Source organism: Oncorhynchus masou, chromosome 13 (assembly GCF_036934945.1).
Source record: "Oncorhynchus masou masou isolate Uvic2021 chromosome 13, UVic_Omas_1.1, whole genome shotgun sequence".
In the NCBI taxonomy this organism is placed as follows: Eukaryota; Metazoa; Chordata; class Actinopteri; order Salmoniformes; family Salmonidae; genus Oncorhynchus; species Oncorhynchus masou.
The window spans coordinates 68,228,570-68,250,095 of NC_088224.1; the positions used below are offsets into that span (position 1 = coordinate 68,228,570).

Here is a 21,526-nt window from a genome sequence, read left to right on the forward strand (position 1 = left end):
TAGCTTTCACCTGGATTCACCTGGTCTGTCTATGTCATGGAAAGAGCAGGTATTCTTAATGATTTGTATGCTCAGTGTACAAGCCTGCTGCCTGGTGAGAGATTAATAAAATGCTGATTCTTCCCAAATGTTCAACATCCTCATGTCACTGGAGCGCAAGGTAGGAGGAAGAACATTAGCATCCTCTGAGATAGGCCAGTCCTGGAGGAACATAATACAAACATCAAAGTCTTACTCTGTGTGTGCGTCAGGTCTGTGTGTGCACATGCACGTGCCTATGAGGGAGAAAGAGTGTGTTAAAAGATGCCATTTTTTATGGAATGTTTCCATGTACACTCAGCACACCCAATTTATTAGGTACACCCATCAAGTACTGGGTTGGATCCCCCTTTGCCTCCATAACAGCCTGAATTATTTGGGGCATGGAAACATTGCTCAATTGCTATCAAAGGACCAAACGTGTGCCAGAAAAACATTGTGCATGTGGATATATCTTCCCCATCCTCCACTGAAACAGGCTTATTTTAGGGAATAGGGTGCCATTTAGAACTTAACCCCCTCTCTAGTTTCCACATCTAGTAACATATTTTTGATGTGATGTGATTCTGACTTCCACCCATTGATTCCTGACACTTTTTGGAGGTGTCTCATCTCATGAGATTTCTTAAATGTGATAATCTGTACAGATTGGTTTACAACCAGTCAAGCAGTTTCAGCTATTCTTATCTTAACCTGTCTGCCCCCTCACTGAACACTAGATGGTTTAATTTCATTTTTGACATTGAAACGAGGCTACTCCGGGAAATAAAAACACCTCACCCAAATGTATAGCCCTGTTGGAAAATATAAATGGACTGTTTGAAAATTAGATTTTTAAAAATATTTTTTTAAGCAGTTATTTATACTTAAAAAAATGTGAATCACATGTTTATTTGGTCTATCCCCAAAGGCATTGTGTGTACCCCCTGGGGGTACGCATTCCCCAGTTTGGGAAAACCTGATGTAGACTATCCTAACTGCACAGCACACACCTTCCCAATATTGATAGATGTCCTTTGGGTGGTGGACACAGGTTTTAAAACCCCCTTCATCTACACTGATTGCAGTGTATTTAACAAGTGACATCCATAAGGGACAGTGGTGGAAAAAGTACTCAATTGTCATACTGAGTAAAAGTAAAGATACCTTAATAGAAAATTACTCAAGTAAAAGTGAAAGTCATCCAGTAAAATACTACTTGAGTAAAAGTAAAAAAAATATTTGGTTTTAAATATACTTCAGTATCAAAAGTGAATGTAATTGCTTAAGTGTACTTAAGTATCAAAAGTAAAAATATAAATCATTAAAAACTCCTTATATTAAGCAAAGCAGCTGGCAACATTTTCTAGTTTTTTAAAATGTATTTACAGAGAGCAAGGGGCACACTCCGACTCTGCATCATTTACAAACAAAGCATGTGTTTAGTGAGTCTGCCAGATCAGAGGCAGTAGGGATGAACAGGAATGTTCTCTAGATAAGTGTGGGAATTAGACCATTTTCCTGTCTTGCTAAGCATTCAAAATCTAACTAGTACTTTTGGGTGTCAGGGAAAATGTATAGAGTAAAAAGTGCATAATTGTCTTTAAAAAAATGTAGTGAAGTAAAAGTTGACAAAACTGTTAATAGTAAAGTACAGATACCCCAAAAAACGACTTAAGTAGTACTTAAGTACTTTACACCACTGATAAGGGATCATAGCTTTCACCTGGATTCACCTGGTCTGTCTATGTCATGGAAAGAGCAGGTATTCTTAATGATTTGTATGCTCAGTGTACAAGCCTGCTGCCTGGTGAGAGATTAATAAAATGCTGATTCTTCCCAAATGTTCAACATCCTCATGTCACTGGAGCGCAAGGTAGGAGGAAGAACATTAGCATCCTCTGAGATAGGCCAGTCCTGGAGGAACATAATACAAACATCAAAGTCTTACTCTGTGTGTGCGTCAGGTCTGTGTGTGCACATGCACGTGCCTATGAGGGAGAAAGAGTGTGTTAAAAGATGCCATTTTTTATGGAATGTTTCCATGTACACTCAGCACACCCAATTTATTAGGTACACCCATCAAGTACTGGGTTGGATCCCCCTTTGCCTCCATAACAGCCTGAATTATTTGGGGCATGGAAACATTGCTCAATTGCTATCAAAGGACCAAACGTGTGCCAGAAAAACATTGTGCATGTGGATATATCTTCCCCATCCTCCACTGAAACAGGCTTATTTTAGGGAATAGGGTGCCATTTAGAACTTAACCCCCTCTCTAGTTTCCACATCTAGTAACATATTTTTGATGTGATGTGATTCTGACTTCCACCCATTGATTCCTGACACTTTTTGGAGGTGTCTCATCTCATGAGATTTCTTAAATGTGATAATCTGTACAGATTGGTTTACAACCAGTCAAGCAGTTTCAGCTATTCTTATCTTAACCTGTCTGCCCCCCCCCCCCCCCAGTAATGTATAGTCTAGATCAGCATGTGGTGTTGGAAGATGTATCTGAGAATAAGCAGATAATGTGCTGCTTCAAATGATGAAGGCTGTGATGTTTTGCCAATGTATTGCAGACCTGACAAGGCCTTGTCAGTGAGAACGCAATGCGTTTGTTATTGCCCGCATTAGAGTAGAGATGGATGAAGAAAGAACAGGAGCCAAGCTTGGCAGCTGGCTGCTTATCTCAGCCGATGGGAAGGCACTCCATAATTACATGCCGTCTAGACACTGTTACCTGCAGTCTACCTAGGACAGGAAAGAGATAGTGTGGAGATTAACCCTCTCTCTCTCATTCACGCACACACGCACGCACGCACGCACGCACGCACGCACACACACACACACACACACACACACACACACACACACACACACACACACACACACACACAAGGATGCCCAAGGAAAACAAGAAGTTTGCTTTCAGATCCGCGTGCTTTTTGTCCCAAGTTGTTCCCTGTAGGAGCAGGGGAAGTGTTGCCTGGAGACGACTTTCGATTTTTTTTACAGCCTTGAGCGGAGGAGATGGAGAAGTATGAGAAAATCAAAGTGGTCGGAAGAGGAGCTTTTGGGTAAACCAAAAGTTATTAACTTTGAACTTCTTGATGAAACTACATCGCTAAGGCACGGTAGCCTTATTTATACTTTTTTGTGACGTTGTATTTATCTTACTGTCAAACTTTAAGTTAAAGTTAAAAACTTCGCAGCTTGTCTATTTGCCAAAATACAGAACGCATGTATATTGGTTCAGTCGAGTACCGGAACGGCGCGCGCATCTTTTATTAAAAGGCCCGCCTTCATACAATTAGAATTAAGCGCTCATTCTATTTCTATGGTCGCCCTAATCAATATAGTATAATACTAGTTAGTACATGATGAGTGCAAAGCTACTGTGTTGACTTTTTAGTCATAATGTAATGTGTTATGTTATTTGCCCATTATATAAGTAAAACTCTAGTTCTAAGATGTTTTTCTAATGCCCACATGCGTTACATAGCACCAATATCAATGTCAATAATGTTCAAAAGTGTACACGCAAATAGGCCCACTGTAAGGGGATAGCCTACACCAGAACACACTTTTCCAACTCTTCCCCACGCTACTCATTCTCCACCTTCCTGTGTCATGTGTGACAGGATAGTGCACCTGTGTCGCCGGCGCAGTGATGGGGCTTTTGTGATCCTGAAGGAGATCCCAGTAGAGCAGATGTCACGTGATGAACGCCTTGCAGCCCAGAACGAGTGCCAGGTGCTGAAGCTGCTCAACCACCCCAACATCATAGAGTACTATGAGAACTTCCTGGAGGACAAGGCTCTGATGATCGCTATGGAATATGCACCAGGTACTATCACATTACCCCCCATATCACATAAGGTACATAGAAAGTCTGACACTGTAACATAGGCTGTCAAATATGTTTTGCTTGTCAGACGTTCCCCATGAGATCTTATTCAGTCTCATCAGATGTCAGTCCCTGTTGTAGCGCTTCAGGAGAAATATGATAAAGGGCACTGCATTATGTTACAAAACTCTGGGTGGCCTGAGAGCATGATCTATTCTACTGTAACTCTATTATTTTCCTGCTTTCTTACTGTAGGTGGAACCCTAGCCGACTACATTCAGAAGCGCTGTAACTCCCTACTGGATGAGGACACCATCCTGCACTTCTTTGTCCAGATTCTGCTGGCCCTGTACCACGTGCACAACAAGCTCATCCTACACCGCGACCTGAAGACCCAGAACATTCTGCTTGACAAGCATCAAATGATCGTCAAAATAGGCGACTTTGGAATCTCCAAAATCCTAGTCAGCAAGAGCAAAGCCTACACTGTGAGTGGACATGACGTAGCATTGATCACCTGACTACATAGTAATGGCCAAATGCGTACTCTGATGAAATGCATAGTCATAGGCAGCACTGGCAGTAGAGTTTATCTTTTGTTTTTGTTTTATTTCCATTCAGGTGGTGGGGACCCCATGCTACATCTCCCCGGAGCTGTGTGAAGGGAAGCCCTACAACCAGAAGAGTGATATCTGGGCCCTGGGCTGTGTTCTATATGAGCTAGCCAGCCTCAAGAGAGCTTTCGAGGCTGCTGTACACATTCTTTTCAAATACACTTCATACATTGTCATTCCAATTTCATAACCTGTCCTTGCACTTTGGAATTATGTGTCAATAGATCCAGAAATAGCATTGAAGTTAATCATATGTCACATTATTTTGAAGCTTTTATCTTTCTATCTCCATGCAAAATGTATTCAAATTTGTGGGATGATGCCTAAAGTTTACTGGTCCAAAAGTAAACCCAGAAAAAAATCAACACATTAGCATCGTTTGAAAATGTAACTCCTCTCCTTGGTCTTACTCACTCTTCATTTTTTTACAGAACCTACCTGCCCTAGTGTTGAAGATCATGAGCGGTACCTTTGCCCCAATCTCAGACCGGTACAGTACAGAACTCAGGCAGCTCATCATGAACATGCTCAATCTGGACCCGTCCAAACGCCCTCAGCTCAATGAGATCATGGCCCACCCTGTTTGCATCAGACCCCTGCTAAACCTCTACACTGATATAGGCAACGTCAAAATGCGCAGGTAATGAATGCCACAAAAGTCTGTATCCCAAATGAACACTATTCCCTATACATTTCACTATATAGAGAATAGGGTGCCATTTTGGACACAGCCAAAGACCGAAGCTTCCAGTCACCAGACTCATCATAAGAAAACAACATTTATCTGATGTGAACATACAGTTGAAGTTTACATACACCTTAGCCAAATACATTTAAACTCAGTTTTCCACAATTCCTGACATTCAATCCCAGTAAAAATTCCCTGTTTTAGGTCAGTTACTTTATTTAAAAAATGTGAAATGTCAGAATAATATTAGAGAGAATGATTTATTTCAGCTTTTATTTACTTCATCACATTCCCAGTGGGTCAGAAGCTTACATACACACAATTAGTATTTGGTAGCATTGCCTTTAAATTGTTTAACTTGGGTCAAACGTTTCAGGTAGCCTTCCACAAGCTTCCCACAATAAGTTGGGTGAATTTTGTCCCATTCCTCCTGACAGAGCTGGTGTAAATGAGTCAGATTTGTAGGCCTCCTTACTCGCACACGCTTTTTCAGTTCTGCCCACACATTTTCTATAGGATTGAGGTCAGGGCTTTGTTATGGCCACTCCAAAACCTTGACTTTGTTGTCCTTAAGCCATTTTTCCACAACTTTGGAAGTATTCTTAGGGTCATTGTCCATTTGGAAGACCCATTTGCGATCAAGCTTTAACTTCTTGACTGATGTCTTGAGATGTTGCTTCAATATATCCATATAATTTTCCTGCCTCATGATGCCATCTATTTTGTGAAGTGTACCAGACCCTCCTGCAGCAAAGCACCCCCACAACATGATGCTGCCACCCCTGTGCTTCATGGTTGGGATGGTGTTCTTTGGCTTGCAAGCCTCCCCCTTTTTCCTCCAAACAGAAGGATGGTCATTATGGCCAAACAGTTCTATTTTTGTTTCATCAGACCAGAGGACATTTCTCCAAAATGTATGATATTTTTCCCCATGTGCAGTTGCAAACCATAGTCTGGATTTTTTATGGCGGTTTTGGAGCAGTGGCTTCTTCCTTGCTGAGCGGCCTTTCAGGTTATATCAATATAGGACTCGTTTACTATGGATATAGATACTTTTGTACCTGTTTCCTCCAGCATCTTCACAAGGTCCTTTGCTTTTGTTCTGGGATTGACTCGCACTTTTCGCACCAAAGTACGTTCATCTCTAGGAGAAAGAACGCGTCTCCTTCCTAAGCGGTATGGCGGCTGCGTGGTCCCATGGTGTTTATACTTGCGCAGTATTGTTTGGAAATTGCTCCCAAAATTAACCAGACTTGTGGAGGTCTACAATTTTTTTCTGAGGTCTTGGCTGATTTCTTTTGATTTTCCCATGATTTCTAGCAAAAAGGCACTGAGTTTGAAGGTTGGCCTTGAAATACATCCACAGCTACTCCTCCAATTGACTCAAATGGTATCAATTAGCCTATCAGAAGCTTCTAAAGCCATGACATCATTATCTGGAATTTTCCAAGCTGTTTAAAGGCACAGTCAACTTAGTGTATTTAAACTTCTGACCCACTGGAATTGTGATACAGTGAATTATAAGTGAAATAATCTGTCTGTAAACAATTGTTGGAAAAATTACTTGTGTCATGCACAAAGTAGATGTCCTCTCCGACTTGCCAAAACTATAGTTTGTTAACAAGAAATTTGTGGAGTGGTTTAAAAACAAGTTTTATTGACTCCAAACTAAGTGTATGTAAACTTCCGACTTCAACTGTACATGTACATTACCATTGATGGAAATGTATGTATACAATATTCAAAAGACATTTTGATTTCTGGTCCAGAATTGAGAAACCACTGTCCACCGTACAGTCAGGAGGTCATGGTAGACAAGGAGGGCGAATGACCGGCACAAGGTCCTTCAGAGGTCAGTGACATTCCACCCACATCCATGATTGAACCAGTTCTGTAATAATTAACACCTTTGGTATAATTTTCTGTCCTGTACTAGATGGACGAATGGGAACAGGAAAGTTGCACTCCTTCCCCCTGTCATCAGTGTACACATGGGGCAGCGGCATCTCTGCGCCTCTGCGTCTACCCATGCTCAACACAGAGGTGCTGCAGGTGGCCCTGGGACGCACACAGAAGATGGGCGTCACCAAGTCAGGCCGACTCATCACCTGGGAGGTCAGATTGGGTTTCTTGATCCCCATATCCCGTCTCTGTCTGAATGAGGCTTGTCAACCTCAGTTATGGCTTCATATATCAATATTTACCTTAACCAACAAGCTACTAGCTGCTTCTTTAATATCTTCAGATTATGCATTAAAATGGTTAAAGGGTGATAAGATAAAGGATTTTTTTTTCAAAACAATCTGAGAGTCTTATCTGGATAGTCTTTAATATCACCAGTATTCACACATTTCCTAACCACGTCCTAATGGTGCTGTGCCAGGCTCCGTCAGTAGGATCTGGTGAGCCCACTCTGCCTGGTGCAGTAGAACAGATGCAGCCGCAGTTCATCTCTCGCTTCCTGGAGGGCCAGTCTGGAGTCACCATCAAGTCTGTGTCCTGTGGGGATCTCTTCACCACCTGTATGACAGGTACAGGCCATAATAACGTCACAAATGGCACCCTATTCCATATACAGTGGGGCAAAAAAGTATTTAGTCAGCCACCAATTGTGCAAGTTCTCCCACTTAAAAAGATGAGAGAGGCCTGTAATTTTCATCATAGGTACACTTGAACTATGACAGTAAATCACATTGTAGGATTTGTAATGAATTTATTTGCAAGGTATGGTGTAAAATAAGTATTTGGTCAATAACAAAAGTTTATCTTAATACTTTGTTATATACCCTTTGTTGGCAATGACAGAGGTAAAACGTTTTCTGTAAGTCTTCACAGGGTTTTCACACACTGTTGCTGGTATTTTGGCCCATTCCTCCATGCAGATCTCCTCTAGAGCAGTGATGTTTTGGGGCTGTTGCTGGTCTACACGGACTTTCAACTCCCTCCAAAGATTTTCTATGGGATTGAGATCTGGAGACTGGCTAGGCCACTCCACGACCTTGAAATGCTTCTTACGAAGCCACCCCTTCGTTGCCCGGGCGGTGTGTTTGGGATCATTGTCATGCTGAAAGACCCAGCCACGTTTCATCTTCAATGCCCTTGCTGATGGAAGGAGGTTTTCACTCAAAATCTCACGATACATGGCCCCATTCATTCTTTCCTTTACACGGATCAGTCGTCCTGGTTCCTTTGCAGAAAAACAGCCCCAAAGCATGATGTTTTCACCCCCATGCTTCACAGTATGGTGTTCTTTGGATGCAACTCAGCATTCTTTGTCCTCCAAACACGACGAGTGTTTTTACCAAAAAGTTATATTTTGGTTTCATCTGACCATGTGACATTCTCCCAATCTTCTTCTGGATCATCCAAATGCTCTCTAGCAAACTTCAGACGGGCCTGGACATGTACTGGCTTAAGCAGGGGGACACGTCTGGCACTACAGGATTTGAGTCCCTGGCGGCGTAGTGTGTTACTGATGGTAGGCTTTGTTACTTTGGTCCCAGCTCTCTGCAGGTCATTCACTAGGTCCCCCCGTGTGGTTCTGGGATTTTTGCTCACCGTTCTTGTGATCATTTTGACCCCACAGGGTGAGATCTTGCGTGGAGCCCCAGGGAGATTATCAGTGGTCTTGTATGTCTTCCATTTCCTAATAATTGCTCCCACAGTTGTTTTCTTCAAACCAAGCTGCTTACCTATCGCAGATTCCGTCTTCCCAGCCTGGTGCAGGTCTAAAATTTTGTTTCTGGTGTCCTTTGACAGCTCTTTGGTTTTGGCCATAGTGGAGTTTGGAGTGTGACTGTTTGAGGTTGTGGACAGGTGTCTTTTATACTGATAACAAGTTCAAACAGGTGCCATTAATACAGGTAACGGGTGGAGGACAGAGGAGCCTTTTAAAGAAGAAGTTACAGGTCTGTGAGAGACAGAAATCTTGCTTGTTTGTAGGTGACCAAATACTTATTATTCACCATAATTTGCAAATAAATTAATTCAAAATCCTACAATGTGATTTTCTGGATTTTTTTCTCATTTTGTCTGTCATAGTTGAAGTGTACCTATGATGAAAATTACAGGCCTCTCTCATCTTTTTAAGTGGGAGAACTTGCACAATTGGTGGCTGACTAAATACTTTCTTTGCCCCACTGTATAGTGCCCACATTTGGAGGGCTCTGGTCAAAAGTGATGCACTATTTAAGCAATACGGCACGAGGGGGTGTGGGATACGGCCAATATACCACGACTAAGGGCTGTTCTTAGGCACAAAGCATTGCGGAGCCCTTAGCTGTGGTATATTGGCCATATACCACAAACCCCAGAGGTGCCTTATTGCTATTATAAACTGGTTCAACGTAATCAACGTAATTAGAGCAGTAAAAATAAATGTATTTTGTCATACCCTTGGTATATACCACGGCTGTCAGCCAATCAGCAGTCAGAGCTCTAACCACCCAGTTTATAAATAGGGAATATGGTGCCATTTGGGATGCACACCATCTCTCATTGTGTTTCCTGCTGGGGACAACAGCATTCGTGTCAGGTCAGCCTCAGTAGGGGAGCTTCTCTATAGGAAATCAATATTTTTTCACTCTTGTGTTTTTGCTGCTAAGCACACACTCTGACACACATACACACTGCAGTATAGTACTATCATAAAGCACTGGAGCAGCATTGGAATGGAAGATGCATTTGAACGTGTGGATGTAATCACCTCTTTCACTGCATTTCTGACAAGAGAACATTCATCAGTGTTTGTCTTCCCCTACAGAATGCAATCACCACACTGCTGGCTTGGCGTTTAGGAGGTACACTTTCTCCAACCCGGGATACACCATTAGTCACAGTCATAGTCTTAAGGGAGCTGTCATTAGTCAAATATCAAAAGCAGATGACACAGGATTAAAGAACCCCTGAGCCCAAGCTCTATTTCCTGCTCCCTCGTCACCATTTATCACCGTGGTGGAGCAAGTTAGCATTCCCTTGTTAGGGATTAAAACTCACACGGTTGGCCCGCACTGTGATATAACCAGACCCATCAACTCATCGTACCTATAATCTCCTCTATTTATTTTCAATTTGCAGACCGAGGTATTATTATGACATTTGGAAGTGGAAGCAATGGCTGTCTCGGACATGGAAATTTTAATGACGTAACACAGGTAAATGTTAATGATTTTATCGTTTGTTATAAACATTATTGTGGTCAGTCGTTCCAGTGAAAAAACATATTATTTCTCTGTATGTATTAATGCCCAGCCCAAGATTGTAGAGGCCTTACTCGGATACGAGCTGGTCCAGGTGTCATGTGGTGCTTCCCATGTGCTTGCTGTGACCAATGACAGAGAAGTATTCTCCTGGGGAAGAGGAGACAATGGTAAATGAGCAAGTTTATTTTTGGGGTCGTCAGTCTCTCTCTGTTTCTTGGTTTATGTCAGCAGTGTCTGCGGGAGAGCTAGGCATTCTAACAGAATGTTCTGCTTTCTTCCCCCTCTGGCAGGTCGCCTGGGGCTGGGCACCCAGGACTCCCACAACTCTCCTCAGCAGGTGTGTGTGCCAGGGAAGTTTGAGGCCCACAGGGTGCTGTGTGGAGTGGATTGCTCCATGGTTATCAGCACCCAGAACAGCATTCTGGCCTGTGGCAGCAACAGGTAAAGTTACCTTCTTTTATAGACTACTAACAACATAATCAGTCATTTGCATGAAAGTGCTGTGAAATTGCACAGGCATTCCACAAAGGTTACTATTAATGTGAGTGATCCTTTTCATTAACAACTCACTAAAAAGCAGAGCTCACATTAAAGGTGAAACATGCCCTTGATTCCCACTGCACCAACAACCTGCTTGCTTAAGCACTGACATACTGTAGCTCTTCATGGACATGCTTTGTTGTGTTAAACTCCATGTTAAACTATGGATTTATAGAGGTGGTGTATGACATTATTATGACATCATTAGTGTATTTGTATTCATTATGGATCCACATTAGCTGCTGCCTTGGCAGAAAAAAAACATGACATTGTGAGGTTCTGCTTTTCTTTTCTTAGTAACCTTGTGTCCTTTTTCTTTGTATTCCTGAACGTAGCCCTGTTTCTTTGTGTTCTGGAACTTAGCCCTGTCTTTCATTTTTGTTCATTGTTTTCACCTGTGTTCGTTTCTCACCTGGTCTCATCAACTCCCTATTTACTTCAGTTCTTTCTGTTTGTATGGTTGTGAGGTATTGTTTGCGACCACGATTCCTGCCTTCTGCGAAGGCTTAATAAACATCTTCTGTGCTCTGCTCGTGAATCTACACCTTTTTCTCCCTGAGTATTCATTACAGAATACCTCACCTAAATACGGAATAGATTCAGCAGAGCTACAGCGGCGACCTAACCCAGCAAGTGGAGCTTATGGAGGAAATTTTGTAACCCATAGCCCTCCTTCGTTCATACCCATGCCTGGAAAATATGACGGTTCACCTGGGAAATATCAGGGATTTCTGATACAATGCAGAAAATACATTGAGCACAACCACACTAAATTCGCCACCGACAAGAGCAGGGTGGATTTTGTTGTGTCTCTACTCACAGGCAAAGCCCTGGATTGGGCCACCGCCATATGGACTGCCAACAGCACAGAACTCTGATCCGAGACCCATTTCCACACCTTCAAAGAGGTATTCAATCACTCTCCCTCCGGTCGTCCTATAGGAGACCTCCTCATAGAACTTCAACAAGGACGCAATTCAGCTGCCGAGTATGCCCTCGAGTTCCACACCATGGCTGCAACGAGTGGATGTAATGAGGCTGCTTTACTTACCGTCTACCGAAGAGGGCTCATCAGGGAATTTCAGGCAGAGCTGGCCTGTAGAGGTGACCTTCAGGATTTAAATCAATATATTCGTTGATCTCCATCGACCGCCTCATCGCTGACCGCCGAAGAACTCTGCCACCCAGGAACCCAAACCTTCTCTTTCCATGATTCCGTCATCCCGTCCGAGTCTTCCAGAGCCCATGCAGTTGGGCTATGCTTCTCTCCCATGTATCGAACGTCAAAAGCGGATCCAAGAAGGGCTCTGCCTATACTGTAGAGGGAAAGATCATCTACTCAGGCATTTCCCTGTTCGACTCCCCACGGAGAGATGAGAAGGGTCCCCCGCTGCCATGCAGGTAGGCATGTCCTTATTTCTAAATATCTCCCAGAAGCAATTCTCAGTCCCGGTATTGATAACCGTGAAGTGGGTTACCAAGTACGTAGAAGGCTTGATAGATTCGGGAGCAGCAGGTAATTCTATCGATCACCAGCTAGTACAAGAGCTTGACATTGATCTAACACCTGTCACCACTCCCTTAAGGATTAACACCCTGGACCGGGAGCCATTGGGCACAGGCTTCATCTCACACCTGACACAGAGCTTCACCCTCCAGATTGGAGTCTTCCACACCGAAACCATTCAACTCATGGAACTCTCATCCCCCAAACAGCCATTCATCCTCGGACACCCCTGGCTTTGTAGTTACGACCCTGCCATCTTTTAGCAACAAGGTGAACTACTGTCCTGGTCTTCTACCTGCTTCTCCAGTTGTCTCAGCCTACCCTGCAGAGCCACCACCATTGAGGACTCTGCCTTGGCAGTGCCATCCACCATACCATCTGAATATGCCCAGTCCAGCAATGTCTTCAGAAAAATCAAGGCTTCCACTCTGCCACCACATCACCCAGGAGACTGTGCTATTGACTTACTTCCTGGAGTTTCCCCACCGAAGGGCCGTGTTTACCCCCTATCTATCCCGGAAACTGAGGCAATGGAGAACTACATTGATGAATCACTCAAACGGTTTAATTCGTCCTTCTTCCCCGGCTACGTCCAGCTCCTTCTTCGTTGGAAAAAGGATGGTGGTCTCCATCCATGTATTGATTATTGTTCCCTGAATGACGTCACGGTCAATACCTGTTTCCCTCTTCCTCTGATCCCAGCGACCCTTGAACAAGTAGACCTGCGAAGTGCATATAACCTTGTCCGTATACGTGAAGGCGAAGACTAGAAGACTACCTTTATCACCACTCGAGGGCACTACGAATACCTGGTTGTGCCTTACGAACGCCCCCGCCATCTTCCAATCCTTTATGAACAAGGTTTTCCAGGATATGATCAACCTCTTTCTCATCGTCTACATTGATGACATCCTGATTTACTACCTGAAGGAACACATACAGCATATGCAAAAGGCTCCTTGACCATAACCTTTATGTGAAGACAAAAGAGTGCCTTCCATGTAACCTCTGAACTTCCTCGGCTTTGTACTGACACCTGGAAGGGTCAGCATGGATGAGAACAAAGTCACCGCCGTTAGTAACTGGCTCAAACCCACCACCGTTAAGGAACTCCAACGTTTCATTGGGTTCTCCAACTTCTATTGCCGGTTCATTCGTAACTTCAGTTCTATGGCCTCTCCCCTCACTGCCCTTACCAGGTAAGGTTCTGCTTTTTCAACCTTGTGTTCTTTCTTTGTGTTCTGGAACGTAGCCTTGTCTTTCATTTTTGTTCATTATTTTCACCTGTGTTCGTTTCTCACCTGGTCTCATCAGCTCCCTATTTACTTCAGTTCTTTCTGTTTGTATGGTTGTGAGGTTTGATTTTTTTGATTGATTTGATTTTTTTGATTGCCTACCTGTGTTTGACCATTGCCTGCGACCACGATTCCTGCCTTCTGTGAAGGCTTAATAAACATCTGCCGCTCTCTGTGCGTGAATCTACACCTTTTTCTCCCTGAGTATTCATTACACATACATTCATAACATATCTCACAACATATTAAGTGTGTTCCCTCAAGCCTCTACTCTACTAACACATATCTACAACACAAAATCTGTGTGTCTAAAGCGTATGTTATCGTGTGTTTGTATGCATGTGTTTGTGTTGCTTCACAGTCCTCACTGTTCCATAAGGTGTATTTTAATCTGGTTTTTTTTTCAATCTAATTTTACTACTGGCACAAGTTACTTGATGTGGAATAGAGTTCCATGTAGTACTGTGTGCCTCCCATAGTCTGTTCTGGATTTGGGAGCTGTGAAGAGACCTCTAACATGGTTTGTGGGGTATGCATGGGTGTCCGAGCTGGGGGCTAGTAGTTCAGATCAAAACCAATTTTATTTGTCACATACACATGGTTAGCAGATGTTAATGCGAGTGATGAGTCAGTCAGCTAGAGATGAGTCAGTATGTTTGCAGCAGCCACTCAGTTTAGCAGTCTGATGGCAGTTTAGCAGTCTGATGGCCTTGAGATAGACGCTGTTTCTCAGTCTCTCGGTCCCAGCTTTGATGCACCTGTTCTGACCTCGCCTTCTGGATGATAGTGGGGTGAACACGCAGTGGCTCGGGTGGTTGTCCTTGATGATCTTTTTGGCCTTCCTGTGATATCGGTGGTGTAGGTGTCTGTGGGGCGACGCACAATTGGCCTAGCGTTGTCTGGGTTAGGGAGGATTTGGCCGGTAGGGATATCCTTGTCTTATCGCGCACCAGCGACTCCTGTGGTGGGCCGGGCGCAGTGCGAGCTAACCAAGCCAGGTAGCCAGGTGCACTGTTTCCTCCGACACATTGGTGCGGCTGGCTTCCTGGTTGGAGGCACACTGTGTTAAGAAGCAGTGCGGCTTGGTTGGGTTGTGTTTCGGAGGACGCATGGCTTTCGGCCTTCGTCTCTCCCGAGCCCGTACTGGAGTTGTAGCCATGAGACAAGATATTAATTACTAACAATTGGATACCATGAAATTGGGGAGAAAAGGGGGTCCAAAAAAAAGTCTAACAAAACAGCCCACACAATCTTTTTGTCATCAATTTCCCTCAGCCAGTCATTTGTATCAGTGTGGTGAAAGTCTGTCTATTTGTTTATTGGAAAATAGCATTGGATCTGGTCAAACACCATTTTCTTGGTTGGTAACAGGCTGGTAACAGGCTGATTGGTTGGCTATTTGAGCCAGTTAAGGGGGCTTTACTATTCTTAGGTAGGGGAATAGCTTTTGCTTCCCTCCAGACCTGAGGGCATACACTTTCTAGTAGGCTTAAATTGAAGATATGCCAAATAGGAGTGGCAATATTGTCCACTATTATCCTCTGTAATTTTCCATACAAGTTGTCAGACCCTGGTGGCTTGTCATTGTTGATAGACAATTTTTTGTTTGTTCCATACTTACTTACAAAATTACAATGCTTGTCTTTCATAATTTGGTCAGATATACTTGGATGTGTAGTGTCAGCGTTTTTCGCTGGCATGTTATGCCTAAGTTTGCTAATCTTGCCAATGAAAAAATCAAGTAGTGGGCAATATCAGTGGGTTTTGTGATGAATGAGCCATCTGATTCAATGAATGATGCGGAGTTTGCCTTTTTTGCCCATTTAACTGAAAGTGCTTCACTACTTTTTTACTATTATTCTTTGTCATTTATCTTTGTTTCATAGTGTAGTTTCTTCTTTTTATTGAGTTTAGTCACATAATTCCTCAATTTGCAGTACGTTTTCCAATCGGTTGTACAGCCAGACCTATTTGCCATATCTTTTGCCTCACCCCTCTCAACCATACAATTGTTCAATTCCTCATCAATCAATTTGATAGTTTTTACATTCATTTTCTTAATTGGTGCATCCTTTTTAATAACTGGGATAAGCAATTTCATGAATGTGTCAAGGGCAGCGTCTGGTTGCTCATCATTACACACCACAGACCAACAAATATTCATCAACAACATAGGAATCACTACAAAACTTATTGTATGATCTCTTATACACAATAAGATATCACATTGCCCAGACACCTGTGGTTTAGCTACTTCCTGCCCTCCTTAACTCTCTCTCTTACTCACTCCACACCATACGGAATATTTATCTGCCTTGATCACAGAACAAGAAACTCCCCTTCAATGAATTCTTACAGAACATGACACAGCATTTCTTAACTTTTCTCCTTACAATTTTGTAGTGTGATATTGTAGAAAACACACATCAGCTGATAAGGTCAACTGGATCTACTTTACTTTTAATTTATCAATGTTTCCCTTTTGATACGATTCAAACATTCTTTAATTAAATGGCTAGAGTAGTAGATTGGCATTATCTTATCTGGCTGTGTTTACACAGGCATCCCACTTTTGATAGTTTTCCAATAATTGGGTTTGGACCAATCAGATCTTTTGCATGCCAATAATTGGGCAAAAGATCAGAATTAGGCTGCCTGTGTAAATGCAGCACCTTTTATCAATTACATTTAAGCCTATACATGTGCTGCCATGAAAACAATTGTGATTCCTCTAAATGTGCTTGGTTAGGTTCAACAAGCTCGGGTTGGATAAGATCAATGCTGCAGAGGAGCCAGCCCCCTGTGACCAGATTGAAGAAGTCTACTTGTTCAGTCCTGTCCAATCAGCACCTCTGAATGTGGACAAGGTTGTTTACATTGACATTGGAACAGCCCACTCTGTTGCTGTCACAGGTGAAATTATATTTTGTCTTCACCTCATATGCCTGACACGTCACCATGCAGTTCCTGAACCCATCATAACTAGAAACCCAAAGTTCCTGTAGGCTGCAAGGACGTGACATCCCTTTGTCATGCTTACACAGTAAAACATGTAACTATATTGTAATACCATTATCTACTATAGGATGAATGTGCTTCTATGTGTGCTTTGACAATACACCATAACAATCTTCACACAATTAATCCCCCTGTTCCGTGTGTCCAGAGAAGGGTCAGTGTTTCACATTTGGCAGTAACCAGCATGGTCAGCTGGGCTGTAGCTCCCGCCGGACCAGTCGTGTGCCTTATCCGGTGCCGGGCCTTCAGGGCATCATCATGGCAGCCTGTGGGGATGCATTCACTCTGGCAATTGGATCAGGTGAGTAAGAGGCATTGGCAAGAAGGGAAGATGCTTTAAGCAGACATTTTCAGTTTATATAAAATATTGGAGAAACGTGATGTTCTCAGTAAACTTAGATAACACACTTTATTAGAAGAGTTAATTGAACACTGTACAAATCTGTTTCTGTAATGTCTTTTGTAATTGTGCTTCCAGCAACTGCTTTAAGGTCCTTAATATGTTGTAACAGAGGTGTGTTAGACATTTTCCAAAGGGTAGAGTTGTGGAGAATGACACAATACATGTCAGAATGTGTCAATGATCAGCTCGACGTCCCATAGGGAGATGGCAGGCACAGTCACCTCATTGTTCAGGGCTGTCTTTGATCAGATCTGCTCTCCCAGGGATAGATAGAGCCATTGTGCAGTCAGAAGAGGAGAGGGATGGGATAGAGGGGAGGAGAAGAGAGGGCTGTCTGTTAAGGATTGTGCAGATTCATGAATCCTGGGGTGCGCTGAAGAATATAACTATTCTGTTCTCTCTATCTTGGTGTAGAAGGGGAGGTGTATACCTGGGGAAAGGGGGCCCGTGGCCGCCTCGGAAGAAAAGAGGAGGATTCTGGGATACCGAAGGCAGTGCAGCTCGACGAGAGTCACCCGTTCACGGTGACGTCAGTGGCATGTTGTCATGGCAACACTCTGCTGGCAGTGAAACGTAATATTTTACCTATTACCTTTTTGTTAAAGAAAATTATGTGAAATTGCCAGTAGCACATACTGTATGTGGTGAAATCAAACAGCAATCACTGGGATGAAAGAAAGGTAAAACTTGAAACAAGCTTCTTTAGATGTGGCTGACAGAGATCCATGTTTTTTCTTGTAGAACAGAAGGTCTGAAAGAGCCTATTTGTTAATAGCTTGATAATTAGCTAACCCCACAATGCAGATTTTCCTGTGGCTTTCTGCCAGTCAGTAAAATCAGAAGTGAACACCAAGCCCCATGTTTGGCTTTTTGTGTCTCCATCGCCTCAGGGTCTGTAGTAACAGAGGCTCATTAACGGTGGATAAGGCAATCACTTGTACCTTGCTCTCCACAAGCAATAAAATGAACAACAGGGGCCTGCCTCCCTGTCATGCTTAGCTTGTTAGTCATTGGGGAGATGAGCTGGGGTTAGCTCTTTCTATAAACCTGAATGTAACAAACCAGTGTATCTGATAATAGGCTTCCTCTGTGCCATGTCCACAAAACCAGGCAGAGGGTTGATTAGGTTGTATGTCTCTATTTACACCAGTAATAATTTACTCACATTTCACTATTCCCTTACACTGTACATTTATAATGATTGATTTCAGGTTGTTGCATGCAGTTTATGGATCTTCATGTAATGTGAATAGTTCCACAACCTCAATAAGATAATGTATTATCCAGTCTGTGATGAATGGTCAGGAATAGCGGACAAGCTAGCAATTCCTCTGCTTTAAAACAACGACGGTTTCCCAAATGGTACCCTATTCCCTTTGTAGTGCACTACTATTGACCAGAACCCAATGGGCTTTGATCAAAAGTACTGCACTATATTGGGAATAGGGTGCCAATCGTGACACAACCAATATCTATTAAAATGACGCATGGAATAAACTAAAGCAACCCTCCCATTACAAATAGATGCAGATTTAGGAAAGATTAAATTACACTTAAAAATCTCGTCAGTAAGTAAGAGAGATGTCTCTAATCTTTGGAAGAGACCCAATCCTGTTGCAGTGTAACTGACCTGGCTGTGTTGTAGTGCGTACCATGTGGTAGTGACCTGAAATGCAAACACAGCAGCCAGAGTGCCCTCACACAGGTCATTTCACCCACATTTGACTTCCATTGGTTTTGTTATTTTATCAATGTATGAGTAGGACATTAATCCAGATACAGTATGACTAAATGCATGGTAGACAATGGCAGTGTGTGGGCATTAGAAACATTATTGTGCCACCACACCTACTGCATTGTGTCTAAGTGAAGTAATCAAGATGAAAATGTGGGTGTATCAATATCTAAAATACAAGAGTGAAATAATTCAATACCTGTTCTGAAACCTTTTACAAGACTCAGGCCCCTTATAATATGTAACTGTACACAAGCATGCATTGTGTAAGATGGTATATTCTTGCCTGTCTTTAGTACTAATGTAAGTGATACGTTGATGGCTTCTGATTATTCTTTCTCTTTCTCAGCTTTGCTTGAGGAGCCAGTCCCCAGATGATACAGCTCTGAAAACCATCCCACCACTGTCCACCCCTTCAGTAGCTGTCAGGAGAGAAACAGTGGCACAAGGTGAAGGACTGCTAGCCTCCTCTGAATAACCTCTTCCAGTGGCCGATAGTTTACTAAGCTGTTGGAGGATTCCTGCACATCTTACAGTTTCAGTTGCCCTGTCTCAAGTCAGTAAATATTTTTTTTTAAATATTATGTTTTTCATACAGTATTATGTAAATGGTGGGGCTTTATTTATGGCACAATTTATGGAACAAATGCAAAACAATCCTATTTAGCTTCCCGAGCTTATGTAGCTTGTAGCTAACAGAATGCTTTACCAAAAGTATTGGAGTGAGATTGCAGAAGGAATTGGGGAGCTGTCATGCTGTAAAGTTTGTCCTCTCTCACCAGTGAGGTTAGCATGATAAAACACACAGTTCCAGGACGTCTAACTGGTTTGGTAGCTTTATTTACCCAGTATTGGGTTAGACAAAACAATGTGTGTGAAGAAGGAAGGCTGCTCGTTTAGGACTGCCACTACCGTGTGAGCCTACTAACTGACTTGTCAGTCAAATGAAGCAAGCAAGTACGGCACTTCAAATCTTAAGCACGTTATCAGTGTGCTTTTAGGATTAGTCCTCATCAATTGGTTTAGAAAGTTTTGTTTTCATTCACAATAACAGATTGTGTGTTTAGTATCATAGTAAGCTACTTTTAGACAACACATGAACAGTGAGATTTTCTTTAAGACGGTTGACGAAAGGAGGCCACTTCTATTGTAAATGCATTTCAAGTCACATAGACCTTTCAACCCTCAAGAGTTCAAAGATTGTTTGAGATTTTGGATGTAGAAGTGCCACTAACAGCATGGCACAGGTGTGAGAGACACATTAAGAGTCAATATTGGCTCTTCAGCTGTGTGTGTCTCGTAGGCATGAGCCAGTTTGATATGATGTGCTTATGCATCCCAAATGGCACCCTATTCTCTACATAGTGCACTATTTATGGGCCCTGATCAAAAATAGTGCACTATATAGGGAAAAGGGTTATATTTGGGACACATACACTAGCTTGATCCTACTCTGGAAAGCATCCAAACAGGCTGGGATGGTAAGTGCTCCAGACAGAGGAAATCAATATTATTGGCCTGCTCCTTACTAGGTCTATGTCACCCACTCTAGTATCAGTGATGTAGTGGTAAAGAATAGGTGGTTAAACTGATCACTGGTCACAGTGAAAAAAGTAACGCTCCATATACTTTCAATGCATTTTCCACCAACATGTGGGTAAACTTTAGTGCAAAAAAAGGTGCATCACTGTCTGGTATCCAAGATGATTTCCAAGCAGATGTTTTTGTTTTCCATTTTTGGAAGAAATGTGAACATGATTAATGTTAGTGCTTTGCCTGCAGTGTTGCCAATTTGTCAGAACAATCCTCTTCATTTACTTTCTGTGGTACCACTGACACAATTTTTCTGCGAGAAAAAAACGTATCTTATTTCCCAATCATTATGTAACAAATAACAATTTATATTTGTGCTGTTATTACATAGTTACTGCCTTTGTTGGTATATGAATATGCCATTTTATAAATTCTGTCAAATAAGAAGGAATGGTCTATTCTTGTATTGTACATAATGTACCAGATAATTGATAAACACTGTATAGTATGCCTATTGTATGTGATACAATTATCAACCAAATTATAAATGAATAAGGGACAAGAAATTTGAAATGGATTTTCTTTGTTTAGGTCGCTATTTCATGTCAGATTACTTTAGTCAAAACTGAGTTAAATCATTTGTAATGATTGTGAAAACAGTTTATGAAGAATTGAGGCAGCAATAAATCAGGAGTTAGAAAAAGTTGAAAACATGTATTGTTTTGTTCATGATATCTATAGCTCTACTGTTGTGTGTGTGTGTGTGTGTGTGTGTGTGTGTGTGTGTGTGTGTGTGTGTGTGTGTGTGTGTGTGTGTGTGTGTGTGTGTGTATACAAACACACACACACAGTGCCTTCAGAAAGTTTTCAGACCCCTTGACTTTTTCCACATTTTATGTTATAGCCTTATTCTACAATGGATTAAATAAAAAGTCCTCATCAATCTACACCCAATACCCCATAATGACAAAGCGAAAACAGGTTGTTATTTACATAAGTATTCAGACCCTTTGGTATGAGACTTGAAGTTGAATTCAGGTGCATCTAGTTTCCATTGATCATCATTGAGATGTTTCTACAACTTGATTAGAGTCCACCTGTGGTAAATTCAATTGTTTGGACAT

General features: G+C 42.3%; 1 protein-coding gene across 2 annotated transcripts; it reads left to right on the plus strand.

Annotated features, from left to right (window-relative positions):
• Positions 1–3,042: 3,042 nt before the first annotated feature.
• On the plus strand, positions 3,043–21,105 carry LOC135552921 (serine/threonine-protein kinase Nek8). Of its 2 annotated transcripts, none has more exons than XM_064984864.1 (15): positions 3,043–3,155; positions 3,663–3,868; positions 4,124–4,356; positions 4,490–4,621; positions 4,914–5,122; positions 6,940–7,022; positions 7,107–7,285; positions 7,554–7,701; positions 10,247–10,323; positions 10,421–10,538; positions 10,662–10,812; positions 16,463–16,626; positions 16,880–17,032; positions 17,549–17,707; positions 19,219–21,105. In XM_064984864.1, exons 2-15 carry the CDS (start codon positions 3,733–3,735, stop codon positions 19,245–19,247), a joined length of 1,971 nt encoding a protein of 656 aa, XP_064840936.1. In that variant the 5' UTR covers positions 3,043–3,155; positions 3,663–3,732; the 3' UTR covers positions 19,248–21,105. The 2 variants fall into 2 exon arrangements, with proteins under 2 accessions (XP_064840936.1, XP_064840935.1); XM_064984863.1 differs by having other exon boundaries at positions 3,043–3,098.
• Positions 21,106–21,526: the final 421 nt, after the last annotated feature.

Excerpts from the sequence above, each read along its gene's own strand:
- LOC135552921 (XM_064984863.1), top strand. The coding sequence starts at position 3,052 with ATGGAGAAGTATGAGAAAATCAAAGTGGTCGGAAGAGGAGCTTTTGG. Across the intron at positions 3,099-3,662 it reads GTCGGAAGAGGAGCTTTTGG|GATAGTGCACCTGTGTCGCC; the intron begins GTAAACCAAAAG and ends CATGTGTGACAG. Across the intron at positions 10,813-16,462 it reads CTGGCCTGTGGCAGCAACAG|GTTCAACAAGCTCGGGTTGG; the intron begins GTAAAGTTACCT and ends GTGCTTGGTTAG.